The 19,145-nt window shown below is 47.2% G+C and overlaps 1 protein-coding gene across 2 annotated transcripts in view; it reads right to left on the bottom strand.

Annotated features, from left to right (window-relative positions):
• Vwa3a (von Willebrand factor A domain containing 3A) overlaps positions 1-19,145 on the bottom strand; it is a 58,506-nt gene that overhangs the window by 22,210 nt on the left and 17,151 nt on the right. For both annotated transcript variants that reach the window (XM_058582621.1, XM_046454715.2), the window contains exons 3-16: positions 17,668-17,792; positions 17,496-17,573; positions 15,525-15,579; positions 14,133-14,231; positions 12,824-12,930; positions 9,704-9,829; positions 9,269-9,377; positions 8,960-9,025; positions 5,936-6,061; positions 5,341-5,476; positions 5,141-5,244; positions 3,659-3,739; positions 3,197-3,291; positions 1,780-1,899 (exon numbers count right to left, since the gene is read on the bottom strand). In XM_058582621.1, the coding sequence (XP_058438604.1) occupies positions 1,780-1,899; positions 3,197-3,291; positions 3,659-3,739; positions 5,141-5,244; positions 5,341-5,476; positions 5,936-6,061; positions 8,960-9,025; positions 9,269-9,377; positions 9,704-9,829; positions 12,824-12,930; positions 14,133-14,231; positions 15,525-15,579; positions 17,496-17,573; positions 17,668-17,792 (1,427 nt within the window). The remainder of the gene's footprint in view (positions 1-1,779; positions 1,900-3,196; positions 3,292-3,658; positions 3,740-5,140; positions 5,245-5,340; positions 5,477-5,935; positions 6,062-8,959; positions 9,026-9,268; positions 9,378-9,703; positions 9,830-12,823; positions 12,931-14,132; positions 14,232-15,524; positions 15,580-17,495; positions 17,574-17,667; positions 17,793-19,145) is intronic.

The raw sequence follows: 19,145 nt of genomic DNA, 5'->3' as shown, positions 1-19,145 counted from the left end.
ACTGCAAAAAAACAAATATATGTCTATATCTCCTTTTTCATATTAATGAGTTCCTTGGCCAAATGCAATGACTCCTTTTACTCTTCCCTTTTTTTTCCACTTCAGCAGCATCTGACTCTTTCTTTACAGCATCCTCCTCTCTTTGGCTTGCCTAACCTTTCTCTCCTGGATTTCCCTCTACTGCTCTGGCTTTAGCCATTTCCTTCCTCTGCCCACCCTCCAGCGCTGTCTGTGGCTGTCTCAATCCCCCCAGGTGCAAGTCAGGCAGGAGCGTTTTTTCCTGCCATGTAACTGGAATGCTGCTGGCTGAGAAATCATCCTTCCTGGCTGGAACTCCTCCCAGGACATCTCCCGCTTAGGAACTCCAAACTCTTGAGAGACTCAGACTGCATATTTAAAACCATCTTCCTCTTTAAAGATCTGCTCTATCTGGGACGTCCATCTTCTCTTCTTCCTTCCCTCATCCCCTAGGGCCCCACACAGTGACTCTGTTCTGAGGCTTCTGAGTCCCCAGCACTTTTCCTCTCCCCTCAGGTCTCTCTTCCATTCCCACTGCCTCGCCTGGGCCATTCAACACAAGGGCAGAGCATGGTAGGAGTCAATCTGGTCTCTCCCTGTAGTTTTACCCCTCTTCTTTTTTGGTACCAGGGATTGAACCCAGGGGTGTTTAACCGCTGAGACACATCCTCAGCCCCCCCCCCTGCTTTTTTTTATTTTGAGACAGGGTCTAGCTAAGTTGCTTAGGGCCTCCCTAAGTTGAGGCTGCCTCTGAACTTAACAATCCTCCTGCCTCAGCCTCCCAAGCCTCTGCAATTTCAGGTGTGCACCCCCATGCCCAGCTAAAATAATATATTTAAATAAATATATATCTAATATATTTAAAATTAAAAAAATTTTTTTAGTTGTAGATGGACAGATAGAATGCCTTTACTTGTTTATATTTATGGGTGCTAAAGAATCGAACCCAGTGCCCCACACATGCTAGGCAAGCACTCTGCCATTGAGGTGCAGCCCCAGCCCATATTTAAATATTTTTTATTTTAGAAGCTATGTATGTAACATATACAATCTATAATTTTTAAAACTATATAATGTATAATTTTAAAACTATATGTGCTATATACAGTTTTTATTTATTTATTTATTTTTATTTTTTAAAATTTTAATATTTATTTTTTAGTTTTGGGCGGACACAACATCTTTGTTGGTATGTGGTGCTGAGGATCGAACCCGGGCCGCACACATGCCAGGCGAGCGCGCTACCGCTTGAGCCACATCCCCAGCCCCAATATACGGTTTTTAAATAGTTAAAAATTTTATAAAACTACATATAGCTTTAAAATTGTATGCCATTTATAGGTAGATAACATTTAAATTTATATGTATAACATTTTTATTTAAATTTAGAATTGGAATCCCACATACTTGAAATACTAGGGCTTGCTAGAAATAGGCCAAGGGCTGAGACTGGGGCATGGCTGCCCCTTTTCTCTGTAGTGTTTATCGACTTGGAAGCCAAATGGGGTGTCGGGCTGAATTACTTTATCCTGGCTGATCAGGCACTGTGTTTTGGGGCCCCTTATCACCTTCACCCCAGCGGGACAGTCCTGCAACCCTCTGCATTATTCAGTGGCCCAAACAAGATCTCCACATCAGATGAAGGGTGGCCTTCCTAGGATGCCGGGTGCAACGAACCCCAGTGGCCCTGTCTAGCCTCCTGCCCACGCCTCAGCCCAGAGGCGGCCCCCTCCCCTCCAGGAACCTGGGTCAGGCACTCACGCGATGAGGTTGAAGCAGTCCTTGTTGGACATTTGCTCCTCTAGCAGCAGCCGCAGGGAGTGCTGGATATGAATAATGTACATGGAATTGGTCACGGAGATATCCAGCAGTATAACCACCCTAAAAAGAAACAGGAGCTTTCAGAGGAGAACCGAATCTCTCAGATAATGTTTATTTTGTTCCATTTTACTATTTAAGGCTTTTTCCAGGGGGATTTCGCATGCCAAATTCATAGCTGGCTCCAATCTCCCCCGTGGTGTGAGGCCAAGAGAGATGGGTTTACAATAGTAGGCTGGGGGGGGGGGTCTCGGATCCTTCTCTCCCTGTAATGGAATAAGCCAGGTCTCGGTAGGCCTGGTTTAAGGGTGGTAGACTGCATACCCTGATTCTCACAAACCTTTTTGTTTTAAAGAACTGGCTTTGAATATTTTAATAGGTCAGGGTTGCTGTATGGAAAGCAAAAACAAGGAGAAAAAGATGAGGCGTTAGGTGTATCCTTAGTCCACCTTCTCCCCCATCCTCCTCTTGAGACAGCTGTGGATGGTAGAAGAAAATCCTTCTGACCTAGAGTCAGATGATCTTTGCTCAGGCCCTGCTTCCTACCAGCCATGTGGCCTTGGGCCTTAGGTTATGTGGCCAAGTCACAAAGCCCTAAAAACTATATGAGAAGTCTCCTTGCAGAGTTGCTTCGAGGACTGAATTAGGTAAAGATGTTTAGTATTATAAAGATAATACCTTGTAAATAGCAATGCATCAAATAAGGTATGATGAGGATGGCTGTGTTTGCATACATATTGTCTGTCCCTAGTCAGCCTCCATTACCCCTTCTGGCCACAGCATCCTGATTTTCCTTTGGGAAACAGCTCTGCTTCCATCAACCTGAGTCAGGTGAAACTGACCCAAACTTCAGGGGTGAGCGTTTGACCCTAAACCATGAGAACCTCTCACCTCCCTGGCCCAATGAGAGGACCGTGGAAGTCTTGGGTGTGTTAAGGTAGAAGAAAGTTAGTTTGGAGCTTCAGGCATCCGTTTTCCTCCTAGCAGGGAAGCTGTCACAGAGAGAAAGCAGAGCCGAGACCCAGGTTCCTGGATCCAGCCACATCTGCAGATGGCTATCAGATCTCTTCTAGAATTTTCAGGCACCTTAATCAGACTTCTCTGTTTGGTTTCAGCCAATTCGCACTTAGTTTCTGTTGCTTTTTAACAGAAAGAATCCTGAGTGACACGTGATGGTGGTGCTGGTGTGGAGGGATGGTGGGGTCACCTTTTCCTCTTCCGGGGGTTCTGCTGAGCGATTACTGACACCTAATCTAAGTGATGGCTTCTAAGGCCACCGACAGGGAGTCACGAGTCAGGTAAATGTCGTGCCACACACCACGCCTGTGAAGGACAAGAGCACTGCTTGGGGGGAAGGTACCTTTTTTCACAGACGGTGCCCCAGATCCTTCTGCTGGCCAGGGAGAGCCACTCGATCCTCCTCTCATACAGCTGCAGGGCTCCGCTGAGCTGCTTCTGTAGAGGCAATGACCACCGTGAGTGACTGCGGAAAGGGTGGCGATTCAGAGGTCTGTGGGGAGGGAGATATTTCACTGGCTTCTGGACATGGTGTGTCAAGGCTCTGATATCCAGGCAGTATAAACAGCCTCCTGAGTCAGCGAGTCTGCCCCAGGCCTAGGGAAGGGAGGGTCAAAGTCTTCTGGCGGCCTTGAGTGGTGAAGGAGGCAGATCGTTCCCCAGAGGGTGAGACTGACTCTTGCTGGGTCTTCTAGGTCCAGCCTGGGAAGGTACCAGAGCTCTCTTTACAGCAGGGAGTTCAGACTCCACTGCCCATGGCACCTCCTGGTACCCCATACTCTGACTTACTGAAGGCATCACTGACCTGGTACTCGTAGAGGAAGGGTGGGTCCACGTGGACATTCTTCATTGTCCCGTCATGCCATTCAAACTGTACCATGGCTCTCTGCACTCGGAGTGGGCAGGAAAGGGAGCAGGTGAGCAGAGGCGGGAGTTGGGGGAAGGATTTTAAATCTAATTTGGATATTGGACTTGTCAACCGAGACGCAGGAGAGAGAGGTGGGCTCTGAGCACAACTGGGTGGGATTTCCCTGCCCACCACACATACCATCGCCACCACAGGCCATTGCTGTGTCTGGAGCTGGCAGGACAGGGGTCACTTTCTTGAGAGGCTCTTGGGTTTGGGAACCCAGATAAGCCTTTGGGGACACTGAATATCCAATGTGTCCATCCTGGTCCTGCCTCCCCCATCAAGCCACCGTAGCCACCTCTGTCACTACATCATCTGCTGCTCCAACTGTACACCTCCCACTCCTCCGTCCTTCAGCCTTCTGTCTTCCCACTGATCTATTTACCTATTAGTCCTTCCATCCTTTCTTTCATTTTTCCTTTGATCCTTTTGTTTTTCCTTTGTTCCTTCCTGTTTTCTCTCATTTCATTTCCCCTTTCCATTCTTCCAACCAGGTACACACCCACCTCCATTTCCACTCATCTACCCATCCATTATCCTTTTCCTTCTTCTTTCCTTCCATCTGCTCACCCACCCAGCCATCCTGTGGGCCTTCACTAGCTGCTTCCTTGTCCTAGACATGGGGGACTAGAGTTGGAGAAGAGAGTGTTTCTCTTAAAGGACTCGTGCTTCGTGGGGACCTAAATGGGTTAACAGGAGATAGGAGCAATCATAAAGTCTGCACGAGGTACAGTGAAGACATAAAGAGCTCACATCTGCCCTCTCTGAGTGGGGTGGAGCAGAACTTTCATGGAGGAGGTGACTATGGTACCTGATTTACTGTCCCATCTCCCAAGTTTTATTTTCTTTATTTTTTTTTTTGAGGGGTGGGGAGTACTGGGCATTGAACTCAGGAGCACTCAACCACCAAGCCACATCTCCAGCCCTATTATTTTATTTTTTATTTAGAGACAGGGTCTTACTGGGTTTCTTAGCATCTTGCTTTTGCTGAGGCTGACTTTGAACTCATGGTCTTCCTGCCTCAGCTTCCGGAGCTGCTGGGATTATAGGTGTGTGCCACTGAGCCTGGCTCCAAGTTTCATTTCCAAATTTTTACAGTAGATTTGTTCGTTTTTTTGAGGGGGGTTCTGGAGATGAACCCAGGTTTAGAGTATGCTAAACACACGCATGAGGTGCCACTGAGCTACACCCTGGCCCTGTTATAGGGATCTGGCGAGTGATCCTGAGCCCCAGGGGAAAAGCCTGGCCCCCTGTCCAGGCCTTAGGGCCCACCATGGCCCACTTAGGACTCTCATTGCCCAAACATATCAGAAGATGGGAAGTGCCACAAGGGAGCACCCCTGTAGAGCATGGAACAGAGCTCTGCATTTGAAATACCTCGTGGATAGTTGATGATACTGTTTTCTGCAGAATGGGCACAAATCCTTCCACAGGAGAGAATGCGTTGGGTGCCAGAACCTGATAAAGACTTAATTTCTTGGCTGCAAAAAATTAAATAGTTGGGTTGAGCCCCTAAGGGTCCAGGCTTTTTCCTAGGTCACCTGTGTCCTGGGTCTCTGCCCTCTTTGGGAATTTACCTTTTAGGCCATTGATTTTTAGCCACTCTGCAGAAGTCTTGTCCAAGTTTGGGAACTCAATTGAGAGAGGAGCATCATGTCTTGTACGTTTAGGCAAAAGACTTGTGAACGGTTCTTTTTCCAGCTCTGGGGAAATCTAATTAGAAAGCTCTTATTACATAACCGTATTTTACAGCTGGAAAGTCTTCAATCTTCCGCACTTGCCCAGTCCCCTAAGTGGAGCGTCTTAAATCCTGACCTGGTAGATAAAGGACAGTTCTGCTTTCCCCTCCCATCTTCCTCATCCCTTCCTTAGGAGATTTTTGGAATTTCCAGGGAAGTGAGAGATACTCAGTATCTCCCTTCCTCTTCCATTTTCCCATCCTCCTTCCCCCCCTCCTGTCCTTACTACAGATTCCAAGATGGCGGGTAGCCCCACCAGGACTTAAAACCCAAGGCTAATGCCCAGGCCATATCATTTAGGGAACCCTGATCTAGCCCAGTCTCTCCTAGTCACAGTGGCAGAGTGAAAAACTGTCTCCGAGAGGTTGAACTGCACAGTTAGTGTGTAAGTAAAAAGGCAGTTCCCAGACGCCATTGGTTGAACTCTACCTACCTCCTTCACGGCACAGGCCTGTTCCTCACAAGGGTTGCTCTGGTGCAGGGCTTGCATGTAGCCCAGGAGGCTCTGGGCCTTCTGGATTTCTGCCTGGAGCTCATCCATGTCTCTACTGGTATAGAGCTGGGGGAGGGAAGGGATGGTGGTGGCCATCAGCCATGAGGAGTGGCCTGGATATCAGCAGTGGCCAAGGCAGGAAAGGGGCAGGTAACCCAGGCAATTCCCAAAGCTGAGTGGCAGCCTGTTTAAACCAGAGGTTACAAACCGGGAGCCACATGCCAAATTGAGCCTGCAAACGTGTTTTGTTCCACAAGTATAGTATTGGCCTGCGGTGTTTTTAAACAACAGAAGGATTTTCTAACTTTAAAAATGTAAAAGAACACTTTGCACTGACTGGGATGGCTATAATAATAACAAACAAAAAATAGTAAGTGCTGGGGAGGCTGGGGAGGCTGGGGAGGACTGGAACCCTTCTTCAGTGCTGGTGGGAATTTGATGGTGTAGCCGTTATGGAAAGAGTTTGCGGGTCCTCAAAAAAATTAAGCATAGAATTACCATCAGATCCAGCAATTCCACTTCAGTTCTGTCATCCAAATGACAGGGCTCAGAGATCCTTGATTACCCATGTTTGTGGGAACATTGTGACCATCAAAATGTGGAAACAATCCAAATATCAATCAATGTGGTCTCTCCAGACAATGAGAGTTATTCATCCCTAAAAAGGAATGAAGTACTGATACCTGCTACAGCATGGGTGAACCTTGAGAACATCATGCTAAGTGAAAGCAGCCAGACTCAAAAGATGAAATATCCAGAACAGGTAAATTCATAGAGACCTGAAGCAGGTTGGTGATTGCCAGGAGTCTGGAGTGGTGGGAGGGAGAAGTGAGGAGTGAATGGTTTGTGGGTACAGGGTCTCTTCTGGGGCTAATGTTATGGTTTAGATAGAAGGTGTCTCCACCAAAAACTCATGTGTGAGACAATTCAAGAAAAAATTGGGAAGTGAAATGATTGGGTCATGAGAGTCTTCACTGATCAGTGCATGAATCCACTGGTGGGGATTTGTTGGGTCACAACTGTAGGCAGGTAGGCTGTGGCTGGAGGGGGTGGGTCACTGCAGGGTGTGCCTTTGGGGTATGTATTTTGTCCCTGCTCTACAGTGTCTCTCTGCTTCCTGGTGCCATATTCTGAGATGCTTTCCTTTACCACACTCTTCCACTCTGATGTTCTGCTACACCTTGAGTAATACAGCAATGGAGCCGGCCATTTATGGACTGAGACCTCCAAAAATGTGAGCTCCAAATCCACTTTTCCTCCACTAATTGTTCTTGTCAGGTCTTCTGGTCACAGAGACGACAGACCTGACTAAAACAGGTGATAAAAGCATTTTGGGGGCTGGGGATGTGGCTCAAGCGGTAGCGCGCTCGCCTGGCATGTGTGCGGCCCGGGTTCGATCCTCAGCACCACATACAAACAAAGATGTTGTGTCCGCCAAGAACTAAAAAATAAATATTAAAAAAAAAAAGCATTTTGGAACTAGCTAGAGGTGGGGTTGTCCAACATTGTGAACGTCTTCAATGTCGCTGAATTGTTCAAAATGATTAATTTCATATTATGTGAATTTACCTCGGTTTTTAAAAATATAATGGAAAAAAACCCATATTTCTGACTCTTCTTGACAAATTGGAAGACCTGGTAAGATTGGGATCACATTTCTACAGAACAACAAGTGGCTGGGCTGAACAGAGGCCATCTCTTTAAATAGGACATGTGCTATCTATTTTGCCAAAGTTCTCAAATAAAATTCTTTGTACCCATTTCTTCAATAAGAGAGTAAAACAACACCCCCTCCACCCATAAGGCAACTGATAAGGGCCACGGGTTTTAAGATACAATATTTCTTAAAGCAGCCCACTGCATTTTTTTTCTTTAGCTTTTCCCCCCCTGTAGCCTGTGACACCTACAAAGAGGTTGGGCAGTGAGGTAGTGAGAAGAGGCGTGGTCAGACCTGACTCCCTGGTATGAAATGCTAGACTTTGTGACACTTGAACACACTTGTGAGATGCAAGCACGCAGTTATTCATGGTTATTCACAGTTATTAGCAGACATAGCCTGTTAGCCAAACAGTGACAGGATTCTTAATCTGCCAAATGGATCTATTCGTGTTTTCTAATTGTTACCTCCATTAGGAATATGGATGATATTTAGCTGTTAACTGGGTCAAGGACACTAATGGATTGGTATAAGATTGTGTTTTAGTCAGTTTTTCTCACTGCTGTGACTGAAGGACCTGACCAGAACAACTATAAAGGAGCAAAGGTTTATTTCAGAGGTCTCAATCCATAGACAGCTGGCTTTATTCTTCAGGGCTCCAGGTGAGGCAGAACAACATGGCGGAAGAGTGTGGCAGAGGGAGGCAGCTCACATGGTGATCAGGGACCTGAAAGAGACTCCATGCTCCAGATACAAAATACATACACCATAGCCACGCCCCCAAGGAACCACTTCCTCCAGCCACCCCACCTGCCTCGAATCACCACCTAGTTAATCCCATCAGGGATCAATTCACTGATTGGGGGCGAGGCTATAATCCGATCATTTATCCTCCAAACCTTGCATTGTCTTACATGTGAGCTTTTGGGGGACAGCTCACATCCAAGTCATAACAGACTAATTGCTTTTTCTGCCCAGCTGTGGGTCCCTTGCAGTAGCAGGGGTCTTTCTAGGACTGAGAACAGAGGTGTCTGTTTCACACAGTGCTCTGGTGGGAACCGAGACAGGCTGGGCCCGTGTTCATGGGATCTGGATAGTGATAGGGGATTCTGCCAACCAGTCTGTGGATTCCCAGGCGTGCAATCAACCCACCATACACACTGGCAAAGGAGCACTTGTGACCCCAGGTTGTCCCTGTTCTTCCCGTCTACTCATTTTAACCTGATCTTACCTGTGTGAACTTACTGGATATGAGCTGGGAGCCTTGGAGGCAGGCGGGAAGGGCAGTGTGTTGGTAGAGAACTTACCTCTGTCTCTGGGCTGTAGCAGTGGTAGTAGCCCCTGAGTGCTTCTGCAAGGTTCTTCAGGATAGCCTGCAGAATGGCCACAGGATCAGTCCTTGCCAGCTAGGGTAACACCAATGCTCAGACAAGCCCCCTCCTGGCCTGGACCTGCCAGCTCTCCAATGCTTCCCATTTTACCAACAGGAGAGGTAGGTATAGGGAGGGTGTCTGGTCCACAGTGTGGGAGTTCTGCCCAGTCCTGAAGCCTCAAAGGCCAGCCCAGCTCACTATCGCCAAATCCAAAGGGAACCCAGGAGAATCCCAAGTGCTTACAGAGGGGACCTGATCATCGCATCTGTAGGTGATGACTTGGGTGATGAGGTCCCTTCCCATGGAGGATTGTTGGATGTAGTCAGACAGGATTTCAGAAGGCTGGTCTGGGCTGGGCAGGGGAGAACACAGAAGAGGAGAAGAAGATGCCCCAGGTCAAATCACCTTGAGAATATGCCACAGCCAAATGGTAATTCCCAGGGAACATCTACTCATTCTGAACTGACCACTGTGACTCAGGACACCTGTGTAAGGTGCAGGGCTGGGTGGACCCTAGGCCCAGCTGCCCTGCCCTAGCTGTGGGTGGGTGACCTGCAAACATGATCCTCTCTTGAGCATGTGTGGAGAACCACACATGGTGATCCTTCCTCACACAGTGTTTTGTTTTTTCAACCCACTTCACGTAGTTTGTTACCCACTTAGGAAAAGAGGACCTACCAGCTTCCCATTATAATCACCAGAGAATCCAGCCCCTTTAGTGTGAAGATTTTCTTCAGGGCTTGTAGTAAATTGCTGCCTCCCTCAGGCTGCTGTTCCTTTACCCAGAGCTTGAGTTCCTGGAGGCTGGGAAGACACAGCAGCAGCAACCTGATTACACTCATGCACCGCGTCATGACCAGAACCTTCTGAAAAACTTTGGTGATTTTGATGTTAAGTGTGCGTCACGGAATGGACATACACAAACCAGAGGGTGTGTCCTACTACACACCTGGACCCTGTGGCAGTGGTATGCAGTGTAGCCTATTGCTCCTGTGAGCAAAACCACAGGAAATCAAACCAATCATGCGAGGAAGGGATGTAATGGAGAGATGAGGTGCTCCTGGTGGAAACTGCACAGTGTTTTGCTATGAAGGAATGTGCTCCAAACCTCCAGAAGAGGCACAGCACAGGGACTGGTGTGTGGTTCAATGGTGGAGTGTTTGGCTAGCATGCACGAAGCCCTGGGCTTATCCCAGAATCACACCTACACAAAGGACAGCATAGTAGACACATAAACTGGAAAGATAGTCATCTATTATCATTTCCTGTACTATACAGAATTGTATGTGCTCTATTTTTCTTTATTTTCTTTCTTTATTTTTGGTATCAGGGATTGAAGACAGGGGTGCTTTACCACTGAGCCATAGCCCCCTTTTTATTTTTTATCTTGAGACAGGTTCTAAGTTACTTAGGGCCTCACCAAGTTACTTAGAGCCTCACTAATTTGCTGAGGCTAGCCTTGAACTTTCAATCCTCCTGCCTCAGCCTCCGAGTCACTGGGATTTAGAGTGCACCAGTGTGCCCAGCTGTGTTCTCTTTTTATATGTCTGGCAGTGCAGTATTACCACAAATGCATGAGTATTGCACTGTTACAACAGCTATGTCAGTAGGTGGCAGGAGCCTTTCATCTCAGTTACCATCTTATGGAACCGCGTCTCATAGGTGATCTACCCTTGAACAAACTGTCTCTGTGTGGACTCTTACCAGGTGCCAGGTTTAGGACAAATATTAGCTCATTTAAGCCTAATAATAACCATTGTGGTAGGTGCCTTTATTCCCATTTTATAGATGAGGCTTACAAACTGAGGCTCAGAGTTAGGATTGGTCCATGGTGATACTAAAACACAACTGGTAAAAACAGATTTCAAATCAAGTCTGACTCTAGAACCTGAGCTTGCCGTGTCTCTGCTGTTTGAGGGGCTGAGGCTGAGTCCCTTTCTCTTACCACACCCACCCAACTTTCCTGGAATCTAGAGTTTAGTGTGAAGCACAAAACTAATCCCATAACCCTGAGAGCTGGCATGTGGCCAAGGAAGAAGTCCCATCTCACGGGGGACTTAGCTGCACAGCCACATGCCACACGGGGCACTAAGGGCAACATTCTGCCCTTTCCACTTTTTTAAGCTGACAAAGGGAAAATTGGGCTGGGGTGTGGCTTAGTGGTGGAACACTTTTGGTGGTGCTAGGGTGTTCCATCCCTAGCACCACCAAAAGGAAAAAGAAAAGAAAGTATATCTCCATTTGGTGCTAATGAGACTGTCACTTGTTACTTTAGCTGTCCAGTCACCTCCCTGTGCCCCACAGCATTCGGACAGAACCCCACTCTAGCCAAGCACTCTGCTAATCCAAGTCTCCCTTTGAACAGAGAGAACAAGTCCCAGCCTAGCACCTTCTCTAGCCAATCAGTTTCTAGCTGGAATTCAACATTTCATTATATTTATTTTTATGGTTACTGTCTAATTATGGCAAGTGATGTGTGATTCTTGGTTATAGACTTGATAGAAAATTGCCTTCAATAATAAATAGAGTTAATATAAAGATCTAGTAAAAGTGCCACACTGTGGCAGGGATATGACATAGGGACATGATAAGGGAAGCCCAGGAGTGACTGGAGTTGAGGAACTCAAGTTCCAGGGAATGGGGACCCAACTGGAGTGCAAAAGAGAGTACAGAATGCTCACGTTCACTGAGCACCTGTCCCGGCCAGGTACCTATTTCTCATTTCATCGTGACAACTCTGTGAGGAGTTGGTACCACTGGCCTCGTTCTGCAAACGAGAGTTAGAGGACTTGTCAGATTCCACCAGAGACCATCAGAGCCAGGGTCCTGCCAGAGCTGCCCAAGCCAGGCCATTTCTGTATGTGGAAGGATTCCCTTTCACAGCTGGTGCTGCGGAAGGGGGTTTCCTTTCCAGGAATTTAAGCTGGGAACCCAATCTGGGCTCTATTTTCTCAGGTGTCAACATTAAGACGACATCCACGAGAAGCACCCAGCATCACACCCACTACATACTAGGTGACATCCTCTTGATGGAAAAGAGGTTTCTACATACTGGCACAAGTAGGAATTCATACAAACCTCCTTTCCACCCCACAAAACTCCAAACGAGAATCCCCCAATAAAGGACAGGTATGCAGAAGAATTCGTCATAGCCATCAAGAAGAGCGAGACGGATCTGTAGGCACTGCTAGAGTGGGTGAATGATCAAGGTGCCGAACAACATTACCTGCTCCCACTTATGTTCAAATCACACAAATGCATGAATATTCAGACTGTCTGCAAAAGCACTCACATGTCCTGTCCCTGTGTGAGTATGAGTATAACCAGAAGGCGGGCACAGTGTGCACACTGGTATTGCCAGCTACTCCAGAGACAGAGGTGGGAGGATCCCCTGACCCCAGAAGTTCCAGACCAGCCTAGGCAGCACAGGGAGACCCCTGATAAACCAAACTATCATAGGGAAGTGAGAAGGAAGCTGGAGTGAGGGGGAGACTCATTATTATTTATGTTTCCTACTATTTGAATTTTTAAAAACATGCATGTTACTTTCATAATAATAAACCTATCATTTGCTAATTTGCTGGACAAAAATCATGCCTTGTAAGTATCTTGTCTTTCATTTTGTGGGCTGGTCATTTGCGCAGTGACCATTTTCCCCCCCAATTTTTGGCCGGCTGAGCTTCTGCTTTTGTGAACTGGTCACTTTGTATTCACTTATGGGGTCCACACTCGATGAAGAAGACACTGACGCTTAAGGAGGAAAGGAAAAAGTCCTGGTGGAGGCTGGGTAGCACTCACGTGAAGGTGCTGACTTCCACGGGGTCTGGCCAGAGGGGATTGATGGTGGTGCCAAAGGACAGGACATACAGCTTCTCTTTGAGGCTCAGCTGCTCATCAATGAGGCTCTGCCAGACAAAAGGACATCACTGGCTCACAGAGCCAGGGGCCACGTGGAGCCTGGTGTCACCCCTCCAGCCTTAGTGGGACCCTCTGGGATGGGGCGTGAGCTGTGCTGAAATGCAGGCTCTGAGCCTTGGCTTGGTGGCCATCCCCGAGCTTCCAGCCCACTGGGTCTCACGTGGTGAGGGGAGCTGGCTGGCCGCCTGTCTCAGCATGCGCTGTGGCTAGACCGCGGGCACCTAGCTGCCACATGGGGTGGGGGTTGGGGAGTGACAGCGGCATCATTGAAAGGCATGAGGGCTGGCAATGGAGCCATGAGCAAAACACCAGCCCGTTCAGTGCCCTCAAGCGGCAGCTCCTCCCTCCTCCCTGGTCAACTAGAAATGTCACCTTCCTGCCACCAACATGAGCCTAACGTTAGACCACCAGGCCTGGGGAATCTTTGGAAACGCAGCCCTGAGGACTTATCATGAGAGGAGCTTGCATAGACATCTGTCCCCTGACACCCAGAACAGGGGACGAGTCTGGACAGTTGCACAAGCTGGGCCACATTGAGCCTGTGCCTGGCTTGATAAGAGAGGGGTTTTGCTGCTGTGATCTCCCTAAAGCTCTAGGGATTTCCATAATACCCCTCCACCTCCCCTCAGAGACTACAGTGGTTTCTGTCTCTGCCAGGTCTGCACTTTATTGGAACAAACTCCTTCCGTGTGGCCCTGTTAGGCAGCTGTTGTTCTTGTTCCCATTTCACAGAGAAGGTAGTTAAGCACTGGAGATCTGAGATGCCAGGGTCCATGGTCCAAGTTGGGGGTTTGGGTTTGTCTCATCATCTGACTCTAGAGTTCTGAGCTTTTCTACTCTGGATACACCAAAGAAACCAGAATAGCCCCTCCTTCCAGAAAAGTCCAGGATCCTAGTTCTGTCTTGGGCTGGAATCAGCCCCCAACTGATTCCTGCCTTCACATCCTCTCTCCAGGGAACTGCGGGCTCTGGAGGCAAAGTCTAGTTGGTTGGTGGTGAGAATACTAGAAGTTCGCACTGCAACTGAAAATGGGGTGAGGTTTCGCAGAATCCAATGCATTTCTCTCATGTAGGTGCTAATTAAGCAGCCGGGTTCTTCACAGAACACTCTGCTTTGCATTTGTTGTAAACAAAGCCCGGGAGGGTGGGGGAGTGACTCCAGGTATCTCCTGTGCGGGGAAAGACTTACCATGAAGTCATTCTGGAATTCTTCCTTCCGAGGGCCACTGCCAAATGCTGATGCATCAAGGAGGATGCCCACCCTGGCCCCCTTGATGGAGCCAAACACCTAAAACCAAGAAGGCATTCAGAAATAACCATCACAACTCTGTGGCTCTCCTGGGCCATGCACGGACCAGCTCTGCAACAAGCAGAGCATCAACAAGCAGCAGCAGGTGGAAGCCCCCCACTCCATTTTATGGGGGAAAAAGCAAAACCCCGTGTCCTGACTTCAGCTCTGGGCATTATCTGCTCCCAGGCCATGCATGGCAGCCTAGTTTCTAGAAGTTCTTTTTTGTTAGCACTACTGTGCACTCTCATAAAGTGAGGGCTGCCCATTACAGAAAAATCTGGAGACTATAGAAAAAGCATCCTTTGTAAGAGATGAAGTTTGAAGTCTAATGACATCAGCCTATCTTAATTTCTCTATGCCCCTTTTTATGTTGCTGACTACCAGTCAAAGGCAGATGTGCTGGGCTCCACAGCTGCTGTGCTATTTCTGTGCATTTCTAATTGAGTTTCTAAAGGCGATTACCATATGCATGTCAATGCTATTGGACTCTGTACTCTAGTGCCCTCCTGTCAGAGTGGCATGTCAATTGGAACTTTTTTTAAAAAATATAGTTATTTTTCAGTTTTCAGTGGACACAACATCTTTATTTTATTTGTATGTGGTGCTGAGGATCGAACCCAGCGCCCCGTGCATGCTAGGCAAGCGCGCTACCGCTTGAGCCACATCCCCAGGCTCTGGAACTTTTCATTCATATGAAATTGATAGCTCTCTAGAGGCAGTAGGTGCCATTGGATGTTTTTGTCTTAAATTAACTTTACTGGACTTTATTGACTGCTGAATTTTCCTGTTGGATTCCCTCCTTCTACGTTCACAGATAATATTTTTTGAGGGGGTTACTAAGGATTAAATTCAGGGGTGCTTAACCACTGAGCCACAGGGATGAGCGCAGGTTCCAGCCTATCCAGGTAGTATTTCTCACCTCCTGGTCATGGTGATTTTTCTAAATTAATCCACTAAGAATCAATCCCAGGCCTTGGGAGGGAATAGGAAGTGAGGTCCCTTTCAACTGGATTTGTCTAGCTAGTGACATAGAAACTTAGATTGCTGGTGGCCCTCTTTCCCAACCCTGGGGTGAGCCCTGCTGAGAGCAAAACCGATCCTCAGGAAAGCAGAGCCCAGACAAATTGCACTCAGGTCCAACTGTGTCTGGGTATAACTTCATCCATGGAGGTTAACAAGTTTCTTTTTTTAAAACTTAAGCCCGTTTAAGTCGTTTGCAGCTGAAAGAATTGTAACAAGTACAGACAGAATGAGTGGAAAGGGACAAAGAACAAGATCTGCGTCTGTTACCTTCTTGCTGTTTTCTGTGAGCCACTGGATTCTCTGCTGGTAGCGTTCAATAACTCTGTCAAGACACCAGAAAGACTCATCACCACAGTCGGCTGAGCAACAGCCACTTACACCCACAGGAGGAAGGTGTGGGTGGGATTTTTTAAAAAACCAGGCAAAGTCTAGCCAAGAGAAAATAACTACAGCTCTGAGTTTTCCAGGACGCCAGGTAAAATCCCAAAGGGTATGTGGAAAGTATTGAGTGCAGAGGCTGCTCTTCTGGCAACATTATCAATGGCTGGCTTGGTGGGATGAGGGGCAAGCTGCAGAGTGAGAGGAGATGGGGGCCTTGCTCATGAGGAAGGTGGGAGAACATTCTTGTATTTGCTCAAATCTGTGTCTTCTCAGATGCAACCACCCCTGGTCTCCTGGAGACTGATCCTAAATGCACAACCAAGGTTGTTCAGCTGTAGTTTCTGGGTAACAAAATATTGGTTTGCAAAAAGTAGCCAGAGGAATTTCTTGATGTTCTCTTAATGCAAAGCTAGCCATTCCGTCACTGGTTGGACAGTAGCACATGATGCGGATTCAAGGTAAAGACCCAGTCATTTGAGTTTAACTGACTTGCACTCACTGAGGGTAGGTAGATTTGGGGACCAGAGAAGAGCAAGGAAAACCCATAAATGTAAAATGGTGGGGGGCAAGGAGTGGTGGGTAGATGTGTAAGTGGTGGGTAGATGTGAGCTAAGAACATGAGCTTCATAATGAGAGGGGCTTGGGCTTGAAAGCCAGGTCTGCCCATCACTAGCTATATGACCTTGGGCAGGTATGGTAACCTCTCTGAGCCCCAGTGCTGCATCATCTTCAGCAAGCAGATAATAAAGCATTCTATACAAGTCGATTTGTCCAAACTCAACTCACTGTAAGTCAATTCTCTGATGATCCAGTTGCCAAATGACCAATTAGCTTAATAGACTAGAAAATTCCATAAAGTGCTGGATTCACAATTAAAACCAGTCAATTAAAATATCACAGAATTCTTCAAAACTCATTTAATCTTCTAACCCAATAAAAATTGCTATAAAATTTACCATTAAAATGTTTTGATAAATTTGGCAAATTGGTCAATTCTGTGAATGATCATTTTAGCAACTGCCTTTTGATTAGCTGGTGTGAGAGTAATACAAAGTTTTGGGTTGTTGTAAAGGTTAAATACAGCCCTTAGCAGAATTTGTGACACATTAATTAAATATTATCTATCATCATCATCATCATCATCATCATCACCACCACCTTTCAAAAAACCTCAGTAAAACAATAATTGTGGATCCTAGATTGCTATAACTAGGATGAAAGGACCATCCTAATCTGTTAATCTGTCTACTGATTATCCAGAGACATATCTGTATGCATTTGTGTATGTATTTGCACATATTCTTGTACTATCAAATCAGTTCAGGAGAAGGGTGTATGCATATTTTTGACATACATTGCAAAGGTATGCCCAACCAATTTGAACTTGAAAGTATTAGCTTTTGTTTTTTGGTACTGGGGCTTGAACCCAGGGGTGTTTTTACCACTGAGCCCTTTTTATTGTTTATCTTGAGACAAAGTCTCGCTAAGTCACTTAGGACCTTGTTAAATTGCTGAGGCCGGCCTCAAACTTGTGATCCTCCTGCCTCAGCTTCCTGATTTTCTGGGGATTACAGGCGTGCACCACCATGCTCAGCTTTAAAAGTAGTCTCTCTTAACCATTAAACATCAAAAGAAACGGGTGAGGTTTCATGGGTTCATCCAAAGGGACTATAAGACTGTAAGACTCATTTGGTCCAACCTTTAAATTTGAGAAAAGGGAAAACTGGGGCTACAGGTGGGAAGAGATCTGCCCAAGCTCCTGGGAGATTGGTGTTTGAACACAGTTACTTTCAGGATGGGGAACAATCTAACTCTTGAGCACTGGGTTGTGGAAGGACAATTGAGAAACATACTTACTCAGAAAGCTTTGATTCAAAACGGTGGATGGTGTGAGTGCAGAAGCGCACTTTTTGGGTGACATTGCAGCTCTCTTCCCTGAAAAATTAAAGCCTGATGAAGGGTCTCTCAGGACTGGGGTTGGGGCATATCATGCACCTCTCAGGAGTGAGGGGAATGGCTTCAGACTTACAGCATGGCTGTGCCCTGACTGATCAGGTCAGCCAGGGTGAGTTTCTCAAACTTTAAACTGTGAGTTGAAAGCCAGTCTTCAGATTCTTCCAAAACTGAAGACTGATCCTTGCTTTCCTGCAGCTTCTGCAAGACAGAAGCCAGAATCAGACAGAAGACTGTGTGTGAGATGGGGACAAGGATGCCTTGGTTTTCTTCACTTGGATACCCCAGGGGTGCCAGATCCCCCGCTAAGGCATTCTGCAAATTCTCCATGCTATAGAAACAAATGGATTGGTGGCCAGTACTCTGGGCCAGTGGCTCTGGACACCCAACCCATTCCCCATCCCGTGCCTCGGCCATTCTAGGGTAACACCACAGCCTGCCTTGTAAATGACTATGCCCCCACACAGTGGCCAGACAACACGATCGTAGAACTCTGAGCCACAACCTCTGCAGCAATTCGCCCCAAGTAGTCAGGATTTAGTCACTGATTGTTAACTTCCCCAATTTGGGGATGGGGGAATACCAGGAATTGAACCTATCGGTGCTTAACCACTGAGCCACATCCCCCAGACTTTGAAAAAAATATTTTATTTAGAAGAGACAGGGTCTCGCTGAGTTGCTTAGGACCTTGCTAAGTTGCTGAGGCTGGCTTTGAACTCGTGATCCTCCTGCCTCAGCCTCCCGAGCCTCTGGGATTACAGGCATGCACCACTACACCCAGCAACTTCCCTATATTTTTGTTCCCACTTCCAACTCAGGACCAACCAGAGAAAAGTCAAATGTCCCAAACCAGTCATAGAAGATGCCTGCTTCTAATGAGCTCATCTCCAGCCACCTCACACAATACCCTCAGACTTGCAGCCGAAGTCTCCCCTTTTTCATGACAAATTTCCCACTTTCCCCGCCTGCCTTTGAGTCTCTGCAAAACACAAGTGATTTGGGGGGTCTTCTTTTTATTTCCACACTTGGATTCTCTGTACCTTTTCAGGTGAGCGAGATCTGCCGCCCGTCATTCTAAAAGGTCCTTTAAACATTTAAAGGACTTTTAGAATGTGAAAAGTGGGGTGATTCTGTCCAGCTGTGGATGTTTTAGAAGAGTTTCCTAGGCATTGAAGGATTGAGGCCATGACAGAGACGGCGCTCCCCTGCTGGGACCTAGTGACCTTTGTGTCACCTACATTACTGCTAAGCTCAAAATGTACATGGTGCACTTGGTGGTGGAGCTGAAATCTGTCATGACAAGAATTTGACATGGGCTGTGCTTTCTGGGAGCCAGAAGGTAGCGAATCCTGGTGTGGGGCTGAGTGGGCCTGGTCTGCTCACCTCTTCTGGAGCCTGGCATTTCTGCCTTCCCTTTCCAGTGGGTATTTCTGAGCCATTACCTTGAACTGGGCCCTGTCCCTGGTGCTAGGGCTGTGTGGACAAGGAAAGAAGTGCTACATCCTAGCATGGAGAGGTGGGCAGTAAACTGGGAAGGCATCAACATGCATTACA

This window comes from Marmota monax, unplaced genomic scaffold (assembly GCF_021218885.2).
Source record: "Marmota monax isolate L192 unplaced genomic scaffold, Marmota_monax_Labrador192_F-V1.1 WCK01_AAM20220418_F8-fsc00086, whole genome shotgun sequence".
NCBI lineage: Eukaryota > Metazoa > Chordata > Mammalia > Rodentia > Sciuridae > Marmota > Marmota monax.
The sequence above is the reverse complement of the archived record's forward strand: the minus strand, read 5'-3'. Positions and strand labels throughout refer to the sequence as shown.